The sequence below is a fragment of the Gouania willdenowi genome, unplaced genomic scaffold (assembly GCF_900634775.1).
Source record: "Gouania willdenowi unplaced genomic scaffold, fGouWil2.1 scaffold_85_arrow_ctg1, whole genome shotgun sequence".
Classification (NCBI taxonomy): domain Eukaryota; kingdom Metazoa; phylum Chordata; class Actinopteri; order Blenniiformes; family Gobiesocidae; genus Gouania; species Gouania willdenowi.
This window is the reverse complement of record NW_021145250.1, coordinates 1240671-1267476: the sequence shown is the minus strand read 5'-3', so window position 1 is coordinate 1267476 and position 26806 is coordinate 1240671. Positions and strand designations below refer to the sequence as shown.

The 26806-nt window shown below is 39.3% G+C and overlaps 3 protein-coding genes and 1 pseudogene across 4 annotated transcripts; 1 reads left to right on the top strand and 3 right to left on the bottom strand.

Moving 5' to 3' along the window:
* Positions 1-2137: 2137 nt before the first annotated feature.
* Positions 2138-16036, bottom strand: LOC114460936 (major histocompatibility complex class I-related gene protein-like; annotated as a pseudogene).
* LOC114460934 (uncharacterized) lies at positions 6086-9002 on the bottom strand. Its single transcript, XM_028442816.1, has 2 exons — positions 6618-9002; positions 6086-6408 (listed from the first exon to the last, which is right to left on the bottom strand). Exon 1 carries the CDS (start codon positions 8912-8914, stop codon positions 6896-6898), a length of 2019 nt encoding a protein of 672 aa, XP_028298617.1. The 5' UTR covers positions 8915-9002; the 3' UTR covers positions 6086-6408; positions 6618-6895.
* Positions 9322-13775, bottom strand: LOC114460933 (uncharacterized). Of its 2 annotated transcripts, XR_003673776.1 has the most exons (3): positions 12908-13775; positions 9560-12698; positions 9322-9421 (listed from the first exon to the last, which is right to left on the bottom strand). XR_003673776.1 is itself a non-coding variant. In XM_028442815.1 (2 exons), exon 2 carries the CDS (start codon positions 12500-12502, stop codon positions 10037-10039), a length of 2466 nt encoding a protein of 821 aa, XP_028298616.1. In that variant the 5' UTR covers positions 12503-12698; positions 12908-13775; the 3' UTR covers positions 9440-10036. The 2 variants fall into 2 exon arrangements, 1 of the variants encoding a protein (XP_028298616.1); XM_028442815.1 differs by lacking the exon at positions 9322-9421 and having other exon boundaries at positions 9440-12698.
* Positions 16037-20134: 4098 nt separating the features above from the next.
* On the top strand, positions 20135-24724 carry LOC114460937 (transmembrane protein 65-like). Its single transcript, XM_028442821.1, has 7 exons — positions 20135-20524; positions 20990-21034; positions 21108-21175; positions 21254-21308; positions 21682-21724; positions 22911-23016; positions 24386-24724. Exons 1-7 carry the CDS (start codon positions 20287-20289, stop codon positions 24482-24484), a joined length of 654 nt encoding a protein of 217 aa, XP_028298622.1. The 5' UTR covers positions 20135-20286; the 3' UTR covers positions 24485-24724.
* Positions 24725-26806: the final 2082 nt, after the last annotated feature.

The following is a 26806-nucleotide window of genomic DNA, read 5'->3' as shown; positions in this document are numbered from 1 at the left end:
TAAACTGGTTTAAGTCCTACCTATCTGATAGGTACCAGTTTGTACACGTGAATAATAAGTCTTCTGTGTACACTAAAGTAAGCTACGGGGTTCCTCAGGGCTCTGTGCTAGGTCCAATCCTCTTCTGTATCTATATGATCCCCCTTGGTAATGTTATGAGAAAATACTCTGTTAACTTCCACTGCTATGCTGATGATACCCAACTGTATGTATCAATGAAGCCAGGTGAGACAAATCAGCTATCTAAACTTGAGGCCTGTCTAAAGGACATCAGGGCCTGGATGGACCAAAATTTTCTTCTTCTCAACTCAGACAAGACTGAGGTCATTGTACTGGGCCCACGACACCTTAGAGAAACCTATGCTAGCCTAACTGCCCTAGATGGCATTACCCTGGCACAAAGCACAACTGTTAGAAACCTTGGGGTTCTATTTGATCAGGACTTATCCTTCAACTCTCACATAAAACAAACTTCAAGAACTGCCTTCTTTCATCTCCGTAACATTGCTAAAATCAGATCTATCCTGTCTCAGGGCGACGCCGAAAAACTAGTCCATGCTTTTGTTACCTCTAGACTGGATTATTGTAATTCTCTTTTAGCAGGCTGCCCGAGCAAGTCGCTTAAGACACTTCAGCTGGTTCAAAATGCTGCAGCACGTGTACTGACTAAAACTAGGAGAAGAGATCACATTACTCCTGTATTAGCCTCTCTGCATTGGCTTCCCATAAAATATAGAATAGAATTCAAGATTCTTCTTCTCACTTATAAAGCCCTAAATGGACAGGCACCAGTCTATCTCAAGGAGCTTGTAGTGCCATACAATCCCCCCAGAACACTACGCTCTCAAAATGCTGGACTACTCGTTGTTCCATTCGTCTCTAAAAGTAGTATAGGAGGAAGAGCTTTCAGTTATCAGGCCCCACTTCTCTGGAACCATCTACCAACCACGGTTCGGGGGGCAGACACCCTCTCTACCTTTAAGGTTAGGCTCAAAACATTCCTCTTTGGTAAAGCTTTTAGTTAGGAACCAGCTCATAGCTCATAATTAAGATGCAATAGGCATAGACTGCCGGGGGGGGGGTCTGGCATGCTCGGTTGGAGAGAGGTTGGAGAGGGCGTTAAGAGAGAGGTCATTTAGGTTAGAGAGGGACCGGAGAGGGTCCCATTCCTCTTTCAAACACTCCCTCTATGTCTGCTTCTTCCCTTGTGTGTTTGCTCCTGTACTCCTTCTGGCTTTTGTCTTGCAGGTCCGTGGGATCCTCAGTGTGGAGTTACAGAGTCTCAACAACTCTGTCTCCACCCTTTCCTCTGCACACACCCAACACAGCATAACGTGGATGGCTGTTCATCATAGGAATGGGATCCACACAAGGTTCCTGCTGCTTAACAGAAGGTTTTCCTTGCCGCCATGATGAATTCATGTTGGGTGTGGGATACATATGTATGTGTATATACGTATATATGCATATGTGTGTATCCATAAAATGAAGAGTCCGTCCTTAAGACTGCTCTACTGTAAAGTGTCTTGAGATACCATTGGTTATGATTTGGCGCTATACAAATAAAGATTGATTGATTGATTGATTGACCACACACCTGTCACCATTTAAAGTGTCTCTGATTTTCCTCACATTTTTGTAGCCACATCTTTCAGAACAATCCATGGTCCTCAGAGAGCTTCCAAAGCATCAGAAGGATCTGATTTGAATTCTGTGGCCTCATTATTTTCTAAGATAATTGGAGACAAAAGTGCTTCTAGAGACTAAAATGTCCATTTTTTTCCACAAACTTCTCAACTTTAGGAGCTAATTTCTCATGAACTGCAGAGAGTCTGTGTGTGGAACTTTTTGTGTTAGAAGTTTAAGTATTATACTTGATAAAAAATAGTTTAAAAAAGTTTTTCCTAATTTCTGGAACAAAAGTCAATTTCTAGACACTTTCTGAGAGTAAGCCGATGGCCTATGTTCTCCGCCCTGGACCCCACCCTCACCCGCCTTCAGACCAAACCCCCCCTGCCCACGTGCTTTGTTCTCCAGTTTTGTTGTGACTGTGTTTTGTTTTGGTGCATGTACGCTGAGGAGGTTCTTTCCTATTTTTATACTGTCGTTTGAACCATAAAATACTAAATTCAGGAGCCATTGGAATATGTTTGTGTCTAATTATCCAACTATTAATTCTAGACCAAACCAACATGTGATAAACATATTGATCACCAAAGTTGATCAAATGTTGTCAGAACCAACGTGTAACCCTTTAAATGAAAAAGCAGTGAATGTGATGAAAAGTCCAAAGAAAGAAGTGATCCATGGGACAGGACAGAGCTTTGGAAACACCAACATCCTGAAGTGATGAACAGAACATCTGGAGGATCAATGTCTGCACTTCTGACAGCTTGGACTTGAAGTCCAGTCCAAAGTGATGTTTGTTGTGGTGCGTTCAGGAGCTGGGTGCTGTTATCATCCCTCTCTGCTCCTCACTGGTCCCCTGAAGGAGCAAACACAGAGAAACATTATTACACAGCTTTATCATCACATCTATCAGCTTTATTAGCATTAAACATCAATGTCATGTTTAGAAGCTCAGCTCCATCTAACACATCATGTGATGCTCTGGTTTGACCTCAAGCTTTTCATCATGTTTTTATCATTTCATCACTTTGTCCATTTGATGATGTACTCACAGTTTTCATCTCTGACTCTCCAGCTGAGGAAGACGACGTGTCAGAGGCTGAAAAACACATCAAATCTAAGGTTAAAGTCATTTGGACATTTACACATATCAGCCATAACATTATGAACAGCTTCAAAATGTTCAACTCAAGCTGCTTTGGCTTTAATTCAGCATTTGCACTTTTTATTACTATTTATAATGAGAGCTAAATTCTCCAGGTGTTCAAAGGAAACAGATTTAACTTGTTTCCATGTGTTTCTACAAGATTCTACAAAATAAAGGAGATGAAATTTACTGCTTTAAAAACCTGTTTTATTTTATTACTTAAGTACATTTAGTAGCATTTACTTTTTTAATTTTACTAAAGTAATGGAGCAACTTCAATACTTTTACTTTTATCACTCATTTTTTATTCAAATATCTACACTTTTACTTGAGAACTGACGACGAGTGCTTTTCCACCTCATTCCCAACAGGATCCTCACTTTAAATTATCTAGATTTTTGCCCAATTTCTATTTAATTAAGGAAAGTGTTTTGCAATAATTTCAGGAAAATTAGAAGATTTTGTTGGAATTTCGAGTTTTTTTCCAACAGTTTAACATTAAAAATGACTGAAATCATGTGATATAAACACCAGGAAAATGACGAGTCTCTGCAAATATAGTACGTTGGACCCAGAAATGAAACAAAAAAGAGAAAAAGGAAATTAATTATTTAGATTGAGAGGAAAGTTCAAAGAAATTCAACAAAAGACCAAAGGATTCATAGAAAAATCATTGATATTATCATTAAAAGTCACTCATAAACACAGTAAAAATGTAAATATCAGAAGGACTCACTGTTGGCACGTTTGAACCCTGAATGAAAGAAAAACAGAGAAAAAAGGAAAATAATGGATTCAAAGAAATTCAACAAAAGTGAAATAAAAGTGTTTTAAGATCCATAAAAACAGCTTTAATTTATTACCTCCAGAGCGTTTCCTCCACAGGAAGAATCCAGAGACGGCCCCCAGCAGAAGAAGAAGAAGAAGAAGACCTCCAACAACAGCACCAGCAACAACACCTACACACACACACACACACACACACACACACACACACACACACACACACACACACACACACACACACACACACACACACACACACACACACACACACACACACACACACACACACACACACACAGTGTGATGCTGTGTGTGTCACTGAGCTCTGAGGGTGAACTCAGTGAGTCTCTCACCTCCATCAGACTTTCTCCAGTTGCTTAAAATCACACTTTTGTCCAGAGTGACTGTGAGATCTTCCTCCACACCTTTAATCTGGAACACACAGTCGTACCTGCTCCAGTCTTCAGCTCTGATCAGAGAATGTTCAGGTCAACGCTCATCTGGAAGCTCCCATCATGGTTGGGGAGTATCTCTCCGTGGTCCACGCCCTCCAACACCTCCTCCTCCTGGTCTTTCCTCCAGAACATCACAGCATAGCGGGGGTAGAAACCTGTAGCGTGGCAGGTGACTGGAGAGGAGGGAGTCCTCTGGAGGAGCTGGATGGAGGGAAGATCTGCAGAGGAACCACAAGGAGCAACAGTGAACTTTAATGATGAAGAGGAGGAGGAGGATTTATTGATTCTACTAATAATGTGATCAGTGGATTATTAAAGTGGTGTTTAGCTGCAGCTCTACTGGAGAGTAAAGAGAGGTCAGTTTAGAGGTCATTTCATCATGTTCACTGTGAACATTTATCACAACTTTTAAAAACACTTTCAGGACAAACAAAGAAAAGAGTTGAAGTAAAAAAATCAGTCAAATGTTTCTATCAGCCTCAGTCTGCACGCTTTAGGTCATAAATATCACATTTAAATAAATGAACCATTAAAAAGCCTTAAACATGACTCATCATTTATGATGTTTTCAGCCAGGGTTTATTTCAAATCATTTTATTTAGTTGAACTGCTTTTAATAATGTGTTTTGATCTGTTCTGAATGTGTTTGTGCTTATGTTTAAATGACTTCAAGCTGAGGATTGTTTAATACTTTATTTTCAGTCTCAATCAGATTATGGTACATGAGCTCAGACCTGATGTGAGATCTGATCGTAGCGTATACGCTCAGATCTGAACGTACCAACGGTTGATAAATGAGGACCACTGTGATCTGACTGTTCATTCACACTGATAAAGACACACTGTTGTCTTCATGTGTCTCAGAGGAGTTTACCTGTTCTCATCAGGGAGCTCCGCCCAGCGTTCACGTACTTCTTCAACCACTCAGGACATTCCTTAGTATAGTAGTGTTTCTGGTATGACATATCAGCTTTGTTATTGTCCCACTTGAGTTTAGTGATGAAAGCCTGTTGGTTGGGGGCAATCCATATCTGTTCCTTCAGATTCAGACTGATGAAGTCTTCTCCATCATAACCATGTTGATTACAACCATCAACATCTCCAGTCTCATCGTCCCATTCACAGCCTTCCATCACCTGGATAATGTGAACACCTGAGAGACACAGAGATCATATTAAACACACACACACACACACACACACACACACACACACACACACACACACACTTTAAAGCAGGGGTTCTCAACTTTGGGGTCAGGACCCCATTTGAGGTCACTAGACACTGTGAGGAGGTCGTCAGATTCTTTCAAGAAACTAGATTTTTTTTTTTAACAATTCAAGACAATTTTTGTTAATTTTTATCATTTTTCTACAACTTCACCAAACTCACCATATTTTAACCTATTTTCATCATTTTTTCTTTCCATATTTTTGCTTCTTTTAATATATTTTTACTACATTTCTCACATTTCTGACACTTCTACATCACATTTCCAGACATGTTCAGCACTTATAAACCATTTCTACCACTTTTACACCTAATCTCACATATATTGATCCATTATTGTCACTTTTAACCTTTTTTTCATGATTATTTTTACAAATTTAACCACATTCACCATTTGTCATGTCCATTATTTACCAGTTTAAACTAAATGTTCCAATATTTACACTATGAACCCTTTTTAACTCTTTTTCTGTCTGTTTTTATCCACTCTAATTTTTAATTTTTAACTAATTTCTGTAGTTTTTAAAATTCCACTTCACCAACTTTTCCACCATTTTTGGTCACTTTGAACCATTTTATTAGTGATTAAAGCCAGGATTTCCATCTTTAAGATGACTATAATAATAATAATAAATGTTCCTGGATAACAGTGGATATTATTCAGATAAATAAATAAATGTGGTTATCACAGATTCATAGAACAATAAACCATCATTTTACTGACTTTATGGATGGACCCCAAAAATCTCTCCTTTATTCCCCCTTATAGATGGTCCTGTCTCCACATGACTGTTCTTCAATGTTCATGTCTGTGTTCAACCACCTTCAGATACAGTGGGGGTCCCCGCTCTCTGGGACCTTTATTTTGGGGGTGGTGGTCTAAAAAAGGTTGAGAACCAGTGGTTTAAACCATTGATTCCAGCCTGCTCTTTATTCCACTCTAACAAACCAGTGATCTTACTGGGATGCTGCCTGTGCTTTGTCTCACTTCAATCAGTGTGTTTGTAAAACTAGTGAACGTATAATGCTGGTGGATAAGGTCAAACCACTGTGGTGAGTCCGGTCAGAACTCAAAAGGCAGTCCGTAGTCGATTTAGATGGGTTTTAATGCAGACTTGAATTTGTAGTTTGTCCTTTACACTTCGATGCTAATGTGTGGTTCTAAAACAGAAATAATAATGTGTCAATCTCTAATGAATACAGATACTACTGCAATAAACTTACTGGTACAGCAATATTCACACTTTAAATAAACAACAGCAGAAGTAGCTCCTCATTAAATGTTCATGTGAACTGAGAATAGCACCTACTAACATTGGAAACACTACATTTCACTACAAACTCGGTTTATAGCAATAAACACAACTTACTTGTAGTTCACGCACGAACACCATCAAAGTAGGGTGACTGACAAACAAACAAACTATGAACTAAACTTAAAGTACTTAAGAACTAAGCACTGTAAACTCTGATGTGTCTCCTTCCTCGTTTCTCCTTCTTTTCTCTCTCTTCCTGCATCCTACACACTGGTGGGCTAGGCTCCGCCCCTTAAAGGGCCAGCATGCCAGTCTTTAGACAGCCTTTTCTACAGCCGCCCCTGTATTCACCTGTGAATACAAACAACTAAAAAGGCTGAAAGAATAGGTAATTAATCGTCTTTAGGTAGGGCAGGTAGGCTGACCAGTCTTGCCACTGGTCGGACGTAAGTACTTCCTTTCACAGTCACTTCAGCCAATCTGATCCGGGTGTCTGGTCCAGGAAAAACTTGAGAGACTTTTCCCACAGGCCACAGGGCCCGTGGTAGCTGGCTGTCTACAATCATGACTACGTCTCCTACTTGAAGATTGACTGATTCAGTCTTCCACTTCTGGCGAGCTTGGAGTCCTGGCAGGTAGTGCTTCAGGAAATGTTGCCAGAAATGGTCGGCCAGTATTTGGGAGTGCCTCCATCTTCTTCGCCCAAGAATCTCTGGGCCTTCGTAGACGACTAGCGGCAGCGAAGCATCCCGGCGTCCCATGAGGAGACAGTTGGGAGTAACGGGGTCAGGGTCCGCTACGTCCGATGAGGTGTAGCCCAGGGGTTTTGAGTTTAACATACCCTCAATTTCAATCAGAATGGTGAGCAATACCTCCTCTGTGACTGTCTGGGCTCCAATGGTGACTTGAAGAGCGGTTTTGAGAGAGCGAATTTCCCGCTCCCAGCATCCTCCGAAGTGAGGGGATCCAGGGGGGTTGAAGGTGAACTTGATTTGCTGGCTGCCAAGCTGCTCTTTGAGGTCAGGATTAAGCGCTTGAAATGCTTCTTGCAGCTCACGTCGTCCTCCTTGAAAATTCGTCCCCTGATCACAGAGGATCTCTTTGGGTTTCCCACGCCTGGCTATAAAGCGTCTCAAGGCCATTAGGAATGCATCAGTGTCCATACTGGGGATCAGGTCAAGGTGGACTGCTCTTGTGGTTAAGCATTTAAACAATATTCCCCACCTCTTCTCATTCCTGCGCCCAATCTTGATGGTGTATGGGCCAAAACAATCCACTCCTGTGGAATAAAAAGCCGGCTTGAAGAGGCGCAGTCTGGCTGGAGGTAGGTCCGCCATCCTGGGTGGGTTGGGGTGGCCCTTCCACTTCTTACACTCAGCACAGGAACTTTGATGGCGGCGTACTGCTTCACGTCCACGTAGCACCCAGTATCTCCTTCTGATCTCTGCAAACACCCTTTCTGGCCCAGGATGTTGAAGCTTATCATCATAGTCCTGTATGATGAGTCGTGTAATAGCGTGTCTGGGGTCGAGAACAATAGGGTGCACTTCATCTACTGTCAGGTCAAGATTACGGCGAAGACGGCCTCCTACTCTGATGAGCCCAGTCGTCTCATCAAACTCAGGTGCAAGTAGAAGAAGGCGACTAGATTTAGCAATTGGTTTGCCAGTCTTCAACTGGGTGACTTCCTCGGGGAATGACTCTCGTTGAGCTTGTTGCAGGGCTTCTAGCTCAGCAGCAGCATATGAGCATGCGGTGAGAGGGTTGTTGGAGTCAGCCGCCCCGTGAAGCTGACATGTTGTGGCCTCTAGGAATTTGTTCCAGTTCTGGTACTGGAGTGGATCTGGAACACTAGAACTGGACATGGTTAGCACAACGAGTCGTTTCAGCTCACCGTCATGATCGCTCTGAAGTGGAGGTGGCAGGCCAGGCCAGTCACTCGGAGCTTGTTTCAGGAACACCGGCCCGTCTGCCCATCTACTGCCCCGACTAATGTCTTGGAGGGTCAGACCGCGAGTTATGTCGTCTGCTGGGTTGTCTCGTGAGGGCACATACCTCCATGCGGCAGCTTCAGTCAGCTCTTGTATTTCCGCCACACGGGTGCCTACGAAGACCTTATATCTGCATGAATTTGAGCCCAACCAGGCCAAGACAGTGGCTGAGTCAGACCATAAGGTGCTGCTGCGAATGGGAAGGGTTAACTCGGTGCTGATAACCTTGTAGAGCTGGGCACCGCTTAGAGCAGCGCACAACTCCAACCGAGGGACAGATTGCTGCTTCTTGGGGGCAACACGAGAGCGTGCTGCGAGGAAGGCAACCTCAACTTCTCCCTCTGGACTCTCTGTCCTCAGATAAGCCACTGATCCGTATGCCTGTTCAGAGGCATCACAAAACACATGGATGTCTCTCATGCAGGTGGATTGGTCAAGACTGGGACTGTAGCACCTGGGCAGTGTTATCTCGGAAATGTGTGTCAGCTCCGCTTCCCATGCTTGCCACTTCTCTAACAACTCCTCTGGAAGTTGGGGATCATCCCAATCCCTCTTCTTCTCCCACAGATGGCGAACAATGACTTTGGCTCGGGTGGTATAAGGCACTATGTAGCCTAGGGGATCATACTGGCTAGCTAAAACCCTATAGATGTTCCTCATTGTAGCCACTGAGCAGTCAATATGTCTGTGTTTGTAGTTGAGGGTGTCAGACTTACAGTTCCAGTGAAGTCCGAGGGCTGGCTCCTGGATGTCGGGCTGACCTTGAATGAGCCACAACTCACAGCTGGATGATCTGAGGTCTGGAGGGAGATGGTTGATGACATTTGGGTCGTTGCTTGCCCACTGCCTCAGCTCGAATCCCCCATCAGCTAAAAGGTGGCGCAGTTTATCCACTAGAATCTTTGCAGCTGCTGGACAAGTGAGGCTCTGTAAACAGTTGTCCACATAGAAAGACTTGTTAATTGCAACACGCACGTCTTCTTCTGGATGACTGTGGTCAGTAACATGTTTCTGCAATGCAAACGTTGCACAACAAGGGCTACAAGTAGTCCCAAAAGGAAGTACCTGCCACTCATACACATCAGGGGGACTGTCTCGCTTCATGTCCCGCCATAGAAACCGCAGCAGTGGTCGATCTACAGGCAGGAGCCTCACCTGGTGAAACATACTACGGATATCGCTGCTGAAGGCAACAGCATGCTCTCTGAAGCGTAATAGCACCGCCAGCAAAGCAGGACCGAGAGTTGGACCGGGTAGGAGAAGCTGGTTGAGGGTGTGACCTTGGTACTGGAATGAGCAGTTGTACACCACCCGGTTCTTCTCATTATGTTGGAGCATATGGTGGGGTATGTACCAAGCTTCTTCACTGCTCTCCACTTGTTGTTCTGTCAACTTCACTACATAACCACCTTCTACAAGCTTCTCAATCTCGCTCTGATAGGCAGCAGCTTGTTCCGGCGATTTGGCTAAGCGCTTCTCGGTGCCTCTGAGGAGTGGCAACACTGCTTCGGGAGTGGCTTTGAGGGTAGGCATGCTCTTAACTCACAGAAGAGGTGTAGCGTAACGGTCAGTGCCATTAACATTAACTCTCACTGTCTGGTCTTGGAGGAGCTTGACTGCCTCTTGGTCTTGTCGTGACCTAACTGCCAACTTCTCATTGCGGTAAGGGAGCACATCCATCTGCCATAACTTTTCTACACATGAGAACAGCTCTGTGGGTGATGGTGCAGATGTGAAGAGGCAGTGACTTACATGAGGGCTGGATTTGAGTTCGTGAGCTGGTCCCTGTAGCGTCCATCCGAGTAGCGTCTTCACAGCTGCAGGCCCACCTGGTGGTCCTAGTCGGACTGGCTCTATAGGAGTTATGAGGTGCGTATAGTCTGCACCAATCAGCAGCATGGGACAAACTCTGTCTAGAGGTGGGAGGGGCAAACCTGACAAATGTTTATACTTCTGTTGGAGCAAGGCAACTGGATGGAAATGCTCTGCTAAACTCAGTTGCTCAGCAGTGAAGGCATTCTGGATGCTGTACATCTTGTCAGGACTGGCTGCTGGAGAAATTGTGAAAGACACAGCCGCCCCGTGAAGCTTCTCCACTTCTTGTCGTACCGTACGGAGAGCCAACACCTCTTTACTCCTTTTGAGACCCAACTGTTTGGCGGCAGACTGGAGCAGTATCGTCCGTTCAGATCCATCATCTAAGAGAGCATACGTCTCCAAGGACTTCTCACCATTCCTCAGAATTACTTTACTGATCTTCAGCAACACCTTGCAGTTGTAGACGGGGCGGTCGACGTACATCACTTTGTTGGCAGTGTTTACCAGGCAGCTCTCTGTAGGAGTTAGAGCCTGTTCGTCCACTCCTCTCTCATTCACCTCGTGCAGCACGAGCAGATGTCTCCTACCACAGGTCTTGCAGGGAGCTTTAAGTGTGCATTTAGCAGCTTGATGATTACGTCCGCAACGCCAGCACTTATTGTTTGCTTTGATCCATGTCACCTTTTGTTCCCTACTTAGGTCCTTAAAGTTAGAACAGTTGTTCAGAAAATGCTTGTCATTGTCACAATAGGGACAATAGGCCTTTGTTGTCTCCACTCTCTTAGACTTGTTGGCTGACTGTTCAGGGGGAAGTGGTGCCGCTGCAGTGCTTGATCCCGAAGCCTTCTCAGTGCCTAGGAGGATAGTAGCAGACTTAATTGAGGGATTTGGAGTGCGTCTGGTTTCAGGCTTCTTGTTAAACGACTCCTCTCTCTTGGTGGGCCTAATTCTTTCTTCCTGAATTTCCAGCTCGTATTCTAGCCAATCAGCAAAGTTAAGGAGGGTGGGAATTTCCAATCTCAGGGGATGAATGAATCTCTTAAAGCTGATATTGAGATCATAGGGGAGTTTACTTAACAGCCTCGAAACGTGAGAGCCACAGGTTAACTCTACTTGGCCTCTTTGCCCCAATTGTTCCAACATGCCTACTAAAGACCGCACGTTGAGGGCGAACAGACGGAAGCTCTTCACATCACCGCTTCGTATATTCGGACTGTCCATTAACTCTGCGATCCGTTGCACTGCAAGCTTGTGGGGCTGTCCATACATCTTGGTAAGAGCCACCAGTGTATCTGTGTAGGGCTGCCTCGAGTTACAATAGGAGTCTGCCACGAGTGAAGCTTCCTCACACTTCAGGTGATCTGTGAGGATCTGGTACTTATACCTCTCAGTAGCATCGTCCGGTAACAGATTCTCTAAGGCAATCTTCATGCGTGCAAACTCTCTAGGGTCTGGCGATGTGAAACTGGGAATGGTGGGCTTTGGTCCCCTATATGTGGTCTCTCTCTGCTGCACGTTAGAGTTGGGTGCTTGGAAGAATGAAGGATCTCTACCTGCATATGAAGGCGCACTCTGCTGGGGTGTGGCTGCATAGTATGGCTTATAGGGTAGGCCTCCTGATGGCTGGGAAACTCTGAGTTGAGAAAAATCCTGAACCAGGTAATCTTGGGAGCTGAGAGTCGGATATTGTTGCAGTTGTTGGGTTGGAGTATTGAGTGGCGGGTGGTAGGGTCCATAACCACCACTGTACACACCTTGAGGTAGAGGAGACATGAGTGGAGGCTGGTGTGCTGGTAGCTGGGGCTGTAAAGCAACCATCAGACTCTGGAACTGTTGGCGGAGCTCGGCATTTTCTTGGCGTATCTCTTTTAGGGCAGCACTAAACTCAGAGAGCTGGTTGGTCTGTTGCCCCCCGGTGGCTTGCCCCATAGACTGGCCAAACTCCTGTGTTTGCTCCTCAAAATCCCTCAAGTTTACTGTGTCAAAGCTCTGACTAACAGGTGGTGACGGAGTTCTTGTTGTGGTTGGATGCTGTAACATTGATAAATCCACTGGTGCCACCCTTTCATCTGCAACTGGTATTCGGAATTTCCTCTGAGCTCCTGGTCCACTCAGGTCATAATGTGACAGGTAGGAAGGGACTGACGTTAATCTTTTGGGTCTAGTGTCTGTTACTGCTGACTGCTCCATCTTGAAACAGCAATTTGCTATCCGGCTCGAAGGACCATTGTAAAACTAGTGAACGTATAATGCTGGTGGATAAGGTCAAACCACTGTGGTGAGTCCGGTCAGAACTCAAAAGGCAGTCCGTAGTCGATTTAGATGGGTTTTAATGCAGACTTGAATTTGTAGTTTGTCCTTTACACTTCGATGCTAATGTGTGGTTCTAAAACAGAAATAATAATGTGTCAATCTCTAATGAATACAGATACTATTGCAATAAACTTACTGGTACAGCAATATTCACACTTTAAATAAACAACAGCAGAAGTAGCTCCTCATTAAATGTTCATGTGAACTGAGAATAGCACCAACTAACATTGGAAACACTACATTTCACTACAAACTCGGTTTATAGCAATAAACACAACTTACTTGTAGTTCACGCACGAACACCATCAAAGTAGGGTGACTGACAAACAAACAAACTATGAACTAAACTTAAAGTACTTAAGAACTAAGCACTGTAAACTCTGATGTGTCTCCTTCCTCGTTTCTCCTTCTTTTCTCTCTCTTCCTGCATCCTACACACTGGTGGGCTAGGCTCCGCCCCTTAAAGGGCCAGCATGCCAGTCTTTAGACAGCCTTTTCTACAGTGTTCATACAAACAGAAAGAAAAGAAATGCTCCAAAACAAACATCACCAAATGTGTGATCTCAGTCAAACATGACAAAGAGCTCCAAACTGGTGCAGACAAAGATCTGTGGTGTTGAAGTGGTTCCCAGTTAGTGTTGGGGCTCTGTTTATCTGGGTTTACTGTTTCCACTGCTTTTCTTTGCTCCACTCTCACAAACTCTGGTGTTTCTAAACTCTAAAGTCAGACTTTTAAAGGCTGAATGTGAACAAAGATGTGAAAGTAGGATCCAGTTTTAGGAGCAACACAAAGCACAGCTGCATGACTTTATGTGACCAACAGGAGGCGCTACTACATGTGACTGGAAACAGAAGAGCTTCAAGTCTCTCACTGACACCTTTAACATCATCACATCCAACGTCCACAACAATGGAGCTTCTTTCAGCGTCCAATGACAATCTAGTGACTCCGAGGGACGACGGAGGAAGTGCTGACGTCAGCATTTTTCCAGCTTTGGGAATGGTTCCTGCAGCATTCACTTAGTGATGCTGTGCTTTCTATTCAGGGTTTGAAGGACACGCTTTCAGTGTGTGTCCACACGTGTGTTTACAGCTACACAACAAGCATTAACACACACTGTCACACATCAGCATTAGAAAGTACAAGAGAACTTTAACTAACCTCCAGTTTGGTTGAAACGCTGCTTTAAGATTTCAATGTTGACTTTGAACACCTGCTGTTTATTCATTCTTTTACCAGTGTTTCTCTCCCAGTACTGTTCATCTACTGCATCTTTCATCCAGTCTTGTTTAGGAACGTCTCTCCTGGTGTTACTGTCATAGTGATCAATCTGAACATCATCAACATAACCAACAGCCACAAACTCTGGGAAGTTTGGTACGTCAGATGAAGCTGTGTAGAAATATCTCAGAGTGTGCAGCACTGTAAGAAAAGGTCAGAGTCATGAATTCAGACACTGAACAACAACATGAACGTATCCACACAATCACACACATCACAGTGATCTCTGCTGTTACAAACACATGCATATCAAACTAAACTCATTGACTTTATAAACTATGTGTCTGACACTTTTCTCACGACTATTAGGAGTAATTAGACATTTTATTGTAGCAAAGCAGGAAGCTGATTGGCTTCATTGGTGTCAATATCACATAGGACAGCGCCACCTAGTGAAATGTCCACCAAAAGAAAGACGTCCTACTTTTTTATTTCATGTGGTGAGAAATTATGAATTATTCTTCATTGTTTTTTCCTCCTACAATGTTTATTTATATTTTGTTGGTACTGTCTTGTTTTTATTGTCTTTGTTTAAGTATTTGAAATAAGAAACTAAATTCAACAAACATAATAAACCCAGGTTTTTACAAACTAAATATTTTGCCACTTTTCTAATAATTTATTTACTGTAAAGATTCTTTAAAGACATAAAAACTGATGTAAGTCAAATGTTTATCATTAAAAAAGAATCCAATAGAAGAGAGAGCAGAAAGTGAACTTTAAACACAGTTAATGTGGTTAAATGATCTTATTTCATTTATTTAAACAAAGTTAAAATAGGACAATTTTCTAATGATTTATTTACTGTAGATATTCATGTATAAATATTAAAACACTAAAATCAGATGTGTGTCAAACTTGTAACTTTATATTTTAATAGAATAAATTTCAGAGAAACTACAGTTTAGTCACAGTTAATGTGGTTGAATGATGTTCAGTTTTAAAATGAAAATGAAAGTTTTTATTGAAGAGACTCAACTAGTTAAACAACAATGTTAAAAAGATACAAACACATTCAACTAAATGAACAGAAAAAACATTTACACTTTTAAAAGTCTGAATAAATAAGTTTAAATATTTAAAATACATTTTTAATTCAAATCAACCCAAACACCAATAAAGTGTTTATCATTTTATTTGTTGTATAAATTCCTTCAAAGGTCCTAAATCTAAATGTTAAATCTTGAGCTTTCATTTTGGTACTTTCCTTGAATTTGCATATTAGCTAAATATTTTGTTTCACCCGTAACATTTAGATTTGACATTTTCACATTTAGATTTAACATTTAGATGAAGATTTAACATTTAAGATTTACATTTGACATTTAGTTTTAACATTCAGATTTAGATTTAATTTTAACATTTAGATTTAACATTTAGCATTTACATTTACCATTTGGATTTAAAGTAACATTTAGATTTAATATTTAACATTTAAATTTAACATTTAAATTCAATATTGACGAGAAATTTACGAGAAAACAAATTGTCACAAATTTCACAAATATTGCTGCTGTAAATCTGGTCAAAACAGAAATAATTTACATACGTTATTTAAACGTGGTTTGTTGCTAAATATTTTTAGTATGAGAAACTTTACAATCATAATTGTATATTAATTTGTAATGTTTTTAAACATTTATTTCAAACTCTCAGATTGACTCTGAGTAGAAAACAGTCAAAGCTAAAATGTAAATGTGACGTCACACTACCGTAAATAACCTGTTGGGAATTAATGACGCAGAGGCTTTTGTGTCATTGTGACTCATTTGAATTTAAACACAAAGTCAATGTTTGTGTGTGGACTTGTAGACCAACACTGTTTCTTTATCAACTCTAAAATCCTTTTTTTGTGCTGATTTGTGGTTAAAACAAATGTCCTGAGTTTACACACGGGTTGTAAAGTAGAAATCATTGTAGAAACGATGTCAGATTGAATCAAACTTACCTGAAGTTCCAGGAACAGACTGTAGACTCAGGCAGAGAAGTGAACAAAACCAACAGGAAATCTGCATTTTGGAGCTTTTTTTTCCTTCAAATTTCTCTAAAGATTCAACGTTTGTTCAGAAGAACAGGAGCGATTGTTTCCTTGTTCCTGAAGAACTCTGAGAGAGAATAAAAAAACAGAGAAAAAACAGGAGCTTATGGTTTCTCTCCACCAATAGGATTTCACAGAGGGCGGTGCGTCATCTGTTGCCAACTGAGAGGAAGGATCTCAGGTTGTAAAACGAAAGTAAAACTAAACTAGAACTAAAATGTAGTGAAAACAACAAGAATGTCCTAAAATAAGTGTTTAAATAACCAACTCTGATAGATAAGACATTATGATAGATATAAATAAAATATAAATACAATATGTAAAACGTTTTACATGGACAGGATTAGGATATTACAGTCAGATAGTTTTTGTTTTTATTTCTAACAAAACAAAAGTCAAATCTTATTTTTTAATTGTCAAAAATTAACAATTAAATTATCCCAGCTCCTAAAACTGTCCCACGTCATGTTTCCATGGTAACTAAGTCATGTACATATGCAGTAGATGCAACGTAATAAAAAGTACTTGTATTCAGTATGTGTGTGAGTTATGGTAATATTTTATTCCCATTGTTAAAATAATTCTGCGTTGTTTTTTTTCTCCATGAATTAGTTAAACTCCTCCTAAACCTGCTGTAAAGTGGACAATTAATTAATCAGAGAATAAAACAAGTTTATTTCTATTTTATCATAAACATATAAATACTCCTGAGTCTTTAAAAGTTGTAATTATTATAAATTTGTGAAAGTGATTCTGTTGTTTTAAAACACTTTCAGACAAATTACAAATAAAACACATTGAAATAAAGCTTTGTAAAAGTTTTAAAATCATGTTTTAAAACAAGTGTTTGTGTTAAAGAAGAAGAAGTGAACTAACAGGATTCAGGTGTTGTTGTACTGACGTCAACCTGACACATTATAATGTTCCACACCTAAATATTAGAACATGCCTCCATTTTGTGCTTTGTTTTGAAATGGCTGACACACACGTTTACCTGTTTGTATCTTTGTGGCTCATATTACGCAGACCTCAGCTGTTTTTCCTGTGAGGAATGAACACATATCACTATCATTTTTATTTTAACATCAGAGAAAAAGAAAAACCTCTATTAAAAATAAATAAATAAATAAATACTTAAATAAAAAAGACAATAAGGCTAATCATGACTTTTTTACCTTTATTTTGTCAGATTCTGTTCATTGATTCTATGAGTTCAGTTTAAAGGAGCATAGGGCAGGATTTGTGACAAAAATAAACATTTATTTTAAGTTTTTTAACGCTACGAGTGATTAAATATTCAGAACTAAACAGAATGAGCACACACACATTTAAGACCAAATGTCCTGTAGTTTTACAGACGTGACTTTAAATGACGTAGATACAGGTTCTCCACGTCTTAGAGAAGACTCCACCAAAAACCATCAACACCATTAAGTAAACACTGAGGAGAAACTTATTGCATTACTTTCACCAGAACTGGAAAAAATGTCAAAAAAAGACTTTAATTAGAAACGTTTGAATCACAGAATAAACACGAGTAATGAATTAAAAACAAGTGAGTGCAGCGTTCTGTGCATTTGGACACGTTGGTACTCGACTGAACTGATAACGTTCTTTTTAAAGGCTTTTAATCAGCAAACATCAAACCTGGTGATGTTAGTTTGCAGTGTTAGCACATGTTAGCTTTATTAGCTCTACATTCTGGAGAATTCATGGATGAGTTTTCTGAACTGCTGTCAGTTGTATGCACTGAATACAACTTTTTAATAATAACAAGTGACTTAAATATTCATGTAGACAATAACATGGACAATACTGCCAAAGAACTGTATGCTTTAATGGATACTTTTGGTCTTATACAACATGTGACTGGTCCGACACACACTCAAGGTCACACTTTGGATCTGGTTATCTCTAAAGGTGTTGATATCTCTGCTGTTGATGTAAGAGACTTAGCTCTATCTGATCATTTCTGTGTCTTTTTTGACCTAGAGACTGTAACATCTGTTCCCCCTAGTTATGTGTGTTTAAAGAAAAGGTACATAAATGACAACACAAGTTCACAGTTTATGGAAGCCATAGCAATGACACCAACATTGAGTGCTGAGACAGTTGATGATCTTCTGGATGAGTATAATAGAAACGTCTGTAATGTCATAGATGTGGTGGCTCCAATCAAAACTAAGAGAAAAGCAAACACACAGAAAACACCTTGGAGGAGGACTGAGATACAGTAATCTGACTGTAGAAGAACTGAGCACAAACGGAGATCAACAAAACTCCAAATTAATCTCTAACTATACAAAATATGTCTACGTAAATTCAATGATGGCTTGTCCAAAGCTAGACAGCAATACTTTTCTGAAATTATTGCCAAAAATGTCAACAACTCTCACACATTGTTTTCTGTAATTGAAAAGTTCACAACCACCCCAGATCAGATAGCCCCTGAATTACTGTCAGCTGGAAAATGCAATGAATTTACTGTAAATTTCAATGAAAAAATACAATCAATAAGGTCAAAAATCAGAACAAACCAGCAAAATCACAAAAAGCTTGAACAGCTTCAACCACTGAGGGAGGAGTCAACTACAATGTTAGAGTTTATTACAGTGAACCCAAAAACAATAGAGGAAACTGTTCAGCAGCTGAAACCATCAACATGTTGCCTTGACACAATACCCTCAAACTTCTTTAAAACTGTTGTAAAGTCATTTATCACTGATTAGTATCAGATAATTAACTGATCATTCCAATCAGGCACCGTACCAAAATCCCTGAAAGTAGCTGCTGTTAAGCCTCTGTTAAAAAGAGAACACTGGATGCCTCTATACTGGCTAACTATAGACCAATCAGAACCTTCCATTCATGGCCAAGATCATTGAGAAGGTGGTCTTCAACCAACTGAGTCAATTCTTAACATTCAACAAAATATTTGATAAATTTCAGTCAGGTTTTGGTTCTCATCACAGCACTGAAACTGATCTGATCAAAGTGATCAATGACATAAGGTTGAACACTGATTCAGGAAAAGTATCTGTTCTCATTCTATTGGATCTAAGTCTGCATTTGACACTGTAGATCATACAATGTTGTTTCACAGATTGTAAACATGGGTTGGACTAAATGTTAAAGTAATGGTTTAAGTTCTACTTGGAGGATCAAAGTTATTTTGTAAACATAGTAAACTTTGAATCTGACAGATTACCAATGTCCTGTGGGGTTCCTCAGGGCTCTGTTCTTGGACCTCTTCTGTTTAGCCTTTATATGCTTCCTTTAGGACACATTTTACACAACTGTAAGGTTGATTATCAGAGCTACGCAGATGACACACAACTATATCTATCACTGAACCCAGATGACTATGGTCCCATTGAGGTGTTGTGTGACTGCTTAGAAAAAGTAAACTGCTGGATGAGTGAAAACTTCCTTCAACTAAACCATGGAGGTGATTGTCTTTGGTAACAAGGAAAAGAGGACTGCTGTCAGCAAGTATCTGAGTTGCCTGTGAAAAGGATTAGATGTTAACATTGCTTAATATTTTAGAAATCTTTCAAAAACTTGTTTAAAACTAAATAATGTTACTATTTATTTGCAAAAACTCAAACTGAAACCAATTAATAGTCATTTTTTTAATACAGAAATTTAAGTGATAAATTATTCAAACAACATGAAACTACAAACATTTTTTTCTGTTCAACATTGCAAGTAAATAAGCATTATTTTAGATATTAATCGATACAAAATGTGCCTATTGTAAATTTTAAAGTTTGCAGATACCAATACTAACTTAATTTTACCATTAAAATTGCATTTTTGTTAAAGAGTTTTTACAGATTGTTGTATTAACCATTGCAAAAAAAAAAAAAAAGCAATATAAAATATAAATGTGATAATAATTAATCTGTAACTTCTCATTTGTAACTATTTAGGAAAACTCGTTAAAAACATAAAACGTGTTTTTTCGTGTCTTATTTTGAAAGTCGGTTGAAAAAATGCTTGTGACCGGTTTCCGCCATAAAAATATATATAAATGTGATATTGATCATTTATGTTAATATTTATCTGTAACCTCTTATGTGTAATTGTTCGATGGACGTTTAATATTTGAGGAAAACTCGTTCAAATCATAAAACGTGATTTTAGTGTCTTATTTTGAAAGTCCGATGGGAAGTGCTTGTGACCCGTTTCCGCTCCCGGTGCCGTTTGTTGAACTTCATGTTCGGAGAAAATAAGACAAAGTTGGGATTAAAAGCAGGATTTTAGCCTCGGTTTGGAGCAGAAAGTCTCAGGTTTGATTCCCGCTGAGGCTCAGACGGACAAACCGAGTAGAGCCGAACCATGCTGACGGTTCGCCTCCGCGCGGCGCTCACCGCCGCCGGGCTCCGTCTCCCCGGGCCCCGGCCCTCCCTGGGCTGGTCCCCGGGCTGCTCCATGGGCACCCACGGCCGGAAGGAGCCCCGGGAGCCGCTGAGCTCCTCCAAGCGGACCAAGGAGTTCATCTACCAGCTGCAGCCCGCTGAGAGGAGCCTCTTGCTCCGGGAGCTCCAGAGGTTTGAGTCCATGGCCATCGCCCAGGGTGAGGTCAAAGGTCACATTAAGGGGGCGGGGCTAAAGGAAAGTACGCCTTTAAAAATTAATATTACGTCTTAAAAAATAATAAATATCATCAGGAACATTCTGATACAGTTTAAGATCGATAATTGTGGGAATATTAAAATCTAAAGTTTTAATCAATAAATATTTAATGGAATTAACCGGAATGAATTGATATTTTAGATATTAGATTATACTAAAATATATATTTCACTAACATTCATGATGAGGGTTAAACTTACATTTAATAAATTCTCATGGAAAGTTTCCAACTATTAAAAATGTTGTTTGTTTCTCTGGTTTTCTTTCCATTTGGAATCATTTGTGGGTTTTTTTAACGTCATTGTTTTTATTAAAATATAGTGTGTGTGTGTGTGTGTGTGTGTGTGTGTGTGTGTGTGTGTGTGTGTGTGTGTGTGTGTGTGTGTGTGTGTGTGTGTGTTTTCAGAGACGGTGGAGGTCACAGCTCTGACTGGAGCTCAGATCAGATACGGTGTGTAAATTAATAAAAGATTGTTTTAATGTGTTCAGTGTGACGTAGTTTGCATGTTCTCCTCCTGCTCTAGTGTTACTACACAACGCTCTTCCTTTTGTCGGCTTTGGTTTCCTGGACAACGCCATAATGATCGGTGCAGTGAGTGTGTTTCTACGTCTCACTTCACATATATAAATAAATATGATGATGATGATGATGGTTTGTTCTTCCTCACAGGGAACGCAGATCGAGCTCTCCATCGGAGTCACTCTGGGAATCTCCACCATGGCAGGTTTGATGTGTCCAAACATTTCCTATCAAATAGAAACACAACATGACAATAAAAATACAACTACAATTCATAAAACTACAACAAAATACAGAACAAGAAAAACACACTAACAACAAAGAAATAGACCAAATTAGAACACAAACACACAACAAAATACACACAGAACAAGAAAAAAAAAAAAAACAGTACAAATAAGTACAAAAACACAGAAAAACAGTATGAAAGACAAAAGAAAAACACAAAAAACAAGAGTGAAATGGACAAAAATAGAACAAATGCACACAAACACAAAAAAAGTGGATAAGTTGTAAGTAAAAGTGTTTACATGAATTTGTTTTCTTTCTAATGTGTGTGTGTGTGTGTGTGTGTGCAGCTGCGGCTTTAGGAAACCTGATCTCAGATCTTGCAGGACTAGGGTAAGAACATTAACTGATCTATATATATATATATATATATATATATATATATATATATATATATATATATATATATACACGTCGTCATTATAGTAACTAGTACAGTGCCTGTCTGAAGTATGTGTTCATATAGTGGGAGGAGCTTAAGTAGGGTTGTTAATTATGTCTAAATGAGTATGTGTGTGAAGGTTGTATGTACATAGAGGTGTACATACTGTACTCTGTAGTGTTATAAAGGGTTTATTTGTAGGTATAAAATAAAATAGTGTGTGTGATTTATCTGGTTTAATTCTATGAGACATGAATATGATAAATTAATAAATAAAATTTATACCAGTGTGGTGGTTTAGGTAGAATCTGATAAGACACAAATTTGTACAAATAAAACTCTTTATTTAGTATTTAACATTTCTTAGTGCAGAGTGATTATCATCCAAGTTTAGTAATTAATATACAAACAGATGTAATTTAACGAGCAGACTAATAACTTGTGTGTGTGTGTGACTCACTAATTCTCTGTGGTTTCAGTCACACACACACACTGAGTGACTCACATCAGGCCCAATGTGTGAGACGTGAGAGCTTTCAAATGATGATTTCAAACTAAAATGAAAATAAACGTTTTGAAACGTAATCACCAAATAAGGAAGAGTAAAAAGTCTGTTTCCTCCAAAGAGAATTCCACAGGAGCTGAAAACTAGTGAAAGAACCTTAAACTATCTTCATCTCTCACTCCTGTGTCTGATTGGCTGCGTGTGGACGTCTGGTGCTCACGTAGCTACTCAAGCTCTTCAGTGATTGGCTCTGGGCAAACATGTGCTCTAGTGGCTGTGCTTCACTCATGTTTAACAATTTTATGAAATTATTCATTAACTGTAGCATTACAGAACAAAATAATACGTCGCACAGCTTTGGACCAAGCAAATGAACACCACAGATATGACACACACACACACATACACATACACACACACACTTACTTTTATAGAGAGATTATTACTGTGTTGGTGCAGTGCTCCCCCTGTGGACTATTAGTGTAACTACAGACGGCGCAATAGTGAACATTGTTACCTCTACAGGTGATTGTTTAATACAATAATAATAATACCTGTGTGTGTGTGTGTGTGTGTGTGTGTGTGTGTGTGTGTGTGTGTGTGTGTGTGTGTGTGTGTGTGTGTGTGTGTAGTCTTGCAGGTTACGTTGAGGCCTTAGTGACTAAATTAGGAATGCAGGTTCCTGATTTGACGCCTAAACAGGCCGACCAATGGCAGACCAGAGTCAGCGCCCACATGGTGAGCTCCGCCCCCTCTGAGCAGCGTGTGTGTGTTTGTAACGTGTGTAAAGCCTGGTGCGTCAGGAGTTATGCAGTCAATGTGATGCAGAGGGGGTTTTGTGTGTGTGTTTATCTTCCAGTCACAGAAAACAATGTTGAATGTTTTCTTTTTGTTTTTAAGCATTTTAAAATGTAATTTATTTGTTTTATTCCTGACCTACTGTGTATCAGGGTTCTCACCAGGAACTTTTCACAGCATGGGGGGATCACGTGGGGCGTGAGCGAGCGCCACCGGAGTGGAAAGGTTGAAATGTAGTGAAGTAAAGGTTGGGTTTTTAATCTGTGTTCCAGCCTTAATATAAAGATAATTGTTATTTATTGAGCTGGTGAAGGTGATGATGAATGTATTATAGAGTTACTCAGGTTTGTATTTATATATAGATCCTCCACTAATAAATACACAGTAAGTAATGTTTATTTCTATAACACCTTTCACATACAGAGGTCACAAAGTGCTTTACATATCAGCACACACACACACACACACACACACGCACACGCACACGGCACTAGTCAACCACGAGGAGCAACGTGGGGTTCAGTGTCTTGCCCAAGGACACTTTGACACATAGACCGGCATAGAACCCCCAACCTCACAATCAGGGACGACCCCTCTACCATATAATGTGTGACCTGCAGTAATATTTGAACACACACATTACAACGTTAATCAGGCTGAAAAATTAAGGCCTGACTCAAGAGAACACGACCTGAACACGTCTGACCAGAATTAATCTGACGTCATTTAACCCTCAACACGTTGCTGGTGTACACGTGTGTGTGCGTATGTAGAATGAGGGTGATTACGGTTACCAAACAGGTAGCACATGATGGGATCATCTGAGCAGATGGCCTGTATTAAATAGACGTTGTAGCTGATGTGTGTGTGTTTCTGAGTGAATCAGATTAAAGGAGTTACAACAACTCGTGTGTCAAAGTGAAACAATTATTACGACTGTATCGATTGAAAAATGAAAAAAGAGAAAATCCCCCATGTGCTGCTGAAAACTGAACTTAGGGGGTGACATCACTCCATAGCAAAATTACAACAACGGGGGTCCCTACGGTCAACAGCTCCTGAGAGAACCCTGATATATACGTATATATTGTTGGACACAAACATGAAAACAACTGTTTAAAAACCTGTGCTTTATTTTTCAATATAAACATATACAACACATAAAGTATAAAAGTGTATCTAGCAGACTGTTGACCGCTATGGTTAACTGTCACGTTGTAGGTGAGGGGTCTACGTAGAGCGCTACTGCGTTGATTACACACAGAACCATACATCAGGTTTAACGTGAGTAATGTGTGTCCTCCTGTAGGGTAAAGCCCTGGGGGTGTCCATCGGCTGCCTGCTGGGAATGTTTCCTCTGTTTTTTCTCGGTGATGACACAGACTCAGAGAAGCAGAACCAGAGCTGAGGGTGAACGTGCACTGGTTTGTTCCTGCTGCTGTCACCCAGTGGACACGTCACACTGGAGGCTTTTGTTCCTCTGATGAAGTTTTAAAGATTCGCTTTGATTTTTATTTATGAGCTCACAATGTTTACGTACCAACAGTAGAAACATTATTCATTTTTTTCAACAATTCATTTAAAGAGTTTTAATGAAGCCAAACAGATTTAAAAAAAGAATAATAATAATTAAGTCACACATACAGTACTTTTACACTCCCAGGTCTTTTTTTGTTTTGTTTTTTTTTTTTGGTGCTTTTATTTTGAAGGGGATTGTTTTTCCCTATCACATATCAAACACTAGAGGGCAGTGTTTATGTTCTCAAGTAATGAAAGAAAAGTGATTTTAAAAAAAAGTTAATTTTTTAAAAACGTACATTTTTATTTTAGTGTTTTTTAGTCAATTAAATGTCAGTAGAGTAACATTATTTTAATATATATATATTAAAAAATAGTTAAATTTTTAAATATTTGTTAATGAATGTCTTTGATTTTAAAGCTTTAAAGGAGATCAGCAGCTGTTTCTGTTAAACACTATTTATTTATTATTTTACAACAAACAGTGCCTTCATCTCTGCATCATTTATTATGTTCATTAAAACACACATTACTCTGAGCACGAGCATTTACTTTGAGCTGAAAACAAGAAATGATCAATCATTTCAACAGTTGGATTTATTTTATATTTTTTTAAATAGCAAAATTAGGACAATGATTTCATTTTTTAAATTACTACAAAAATGATATATTTTTTCCAATGTAATTGAATATTTTTATATTTTTTTAAAAAACTATTTTTCATAGTTTTGTTGTGAATTTAAAATAGAATGATATTAAAAAGAAAAACATTTTTAAATAAATAAAAAAACACTAGTAAATTATTTTTGGTGATGTTGAAATCTGTTGTGAATGAAATGCTTTGCAATGCTGCCATCTAGTGTGTGTGTGTAGGTTTGATTAAAACACTGAATAAAATTACAGAGAATTAATTTAAGTGTCTGTAGCTGCTGTTCCTGTTGTGTCTGGGGGATTCATCATATATTTTAAGAGACCCACTTTGGTATAAAAGCATGACTTTGGGAAAGAGAGTATATGAAATTATATATGGCGGCAATTTTTCAAGTTGGCGCCCACTAGAGGCAAAACACTCAATCCCGGTGCAAAAAAATTGCTGCTGGCACCAATGGACGCGTTTTATTCCCCCCGTGTACGAATATGTGGTTTGTTTTTAACTAGAGGCCGAATTGCGCCCACTGGAGTCCACGGAAGATTCAATATGGCGGCCATCTTGAAACATGGCCGCCATATTGAATCTTTCAGTGACTAACGCCTTTTATCCCAAATAGTGACTCTTAGAGAATATCTGTGCCAAATGTCATGTTTTATACCAAAGTGAACTATTGTTTTTATTAATCTGCTGCACTAATTACCACCAATAAAACAGAAACAAAAAGGGAAAAATCTATAAGAATCAGACACTGAAAGATACGATAACGCAAGAAAAAATAATTTTAGTGGCTGAATTATATTATTTCTAGAAAGAAAAAAACATACATTTAAAAACTTCTTTATATATATATATATATATAAATAATAAATGTTTTGTTGATTTAACAAATTTCATTAAAAAATGGATTAACTTAAAAAATAGTGAAAATTATTGTCTGTAGGTGAAAAACCTCAAAAGGAAAAAACGACGCAAGAACAATTAGAATCACAATCATTGAAATTAAAATTTTAACCTTTCCCCAAGTATTACATTTTATTTTACAGTTTTACATCAGCACCATTTTTTTCTCTCAATTAAAATCTTAAACATTTATATTGAATTATTGGTATTTTTAACATGTGTGCGTAGTTGTGTGTATATATATATATATATATATATATATATATATATATATATATATCATTGTATATAACTACTATTTAAACAACTACTTGTGCAGAAAAGTCACTGAAATGTGATGGAAAAATGGGAGTAAATTAGCAAAAATACATTAAAGGAGCAAAAATATGGCAAGAAAAAAAGTAATGAAAGTGGTGAAATAGGATTTTAAAAACCACAGAAATCGGTTAAAAGTTCTAAATTAGAGTAAAAAAAAAAAAAAACAGAAAGTGATAAAAAATGGTTCAAAGTGTCATTATTGGAACAATTAGTTAGATTCTTACCATGAGATGTTCATCAAACATTAAAACAGTTTTTATTCATTAAAGTTCGGTCCTAATGTAGCTGCTAAGCTAACACTGCATTAGCTCCACAATAACAGGTTAGAGTCATTAACACAAT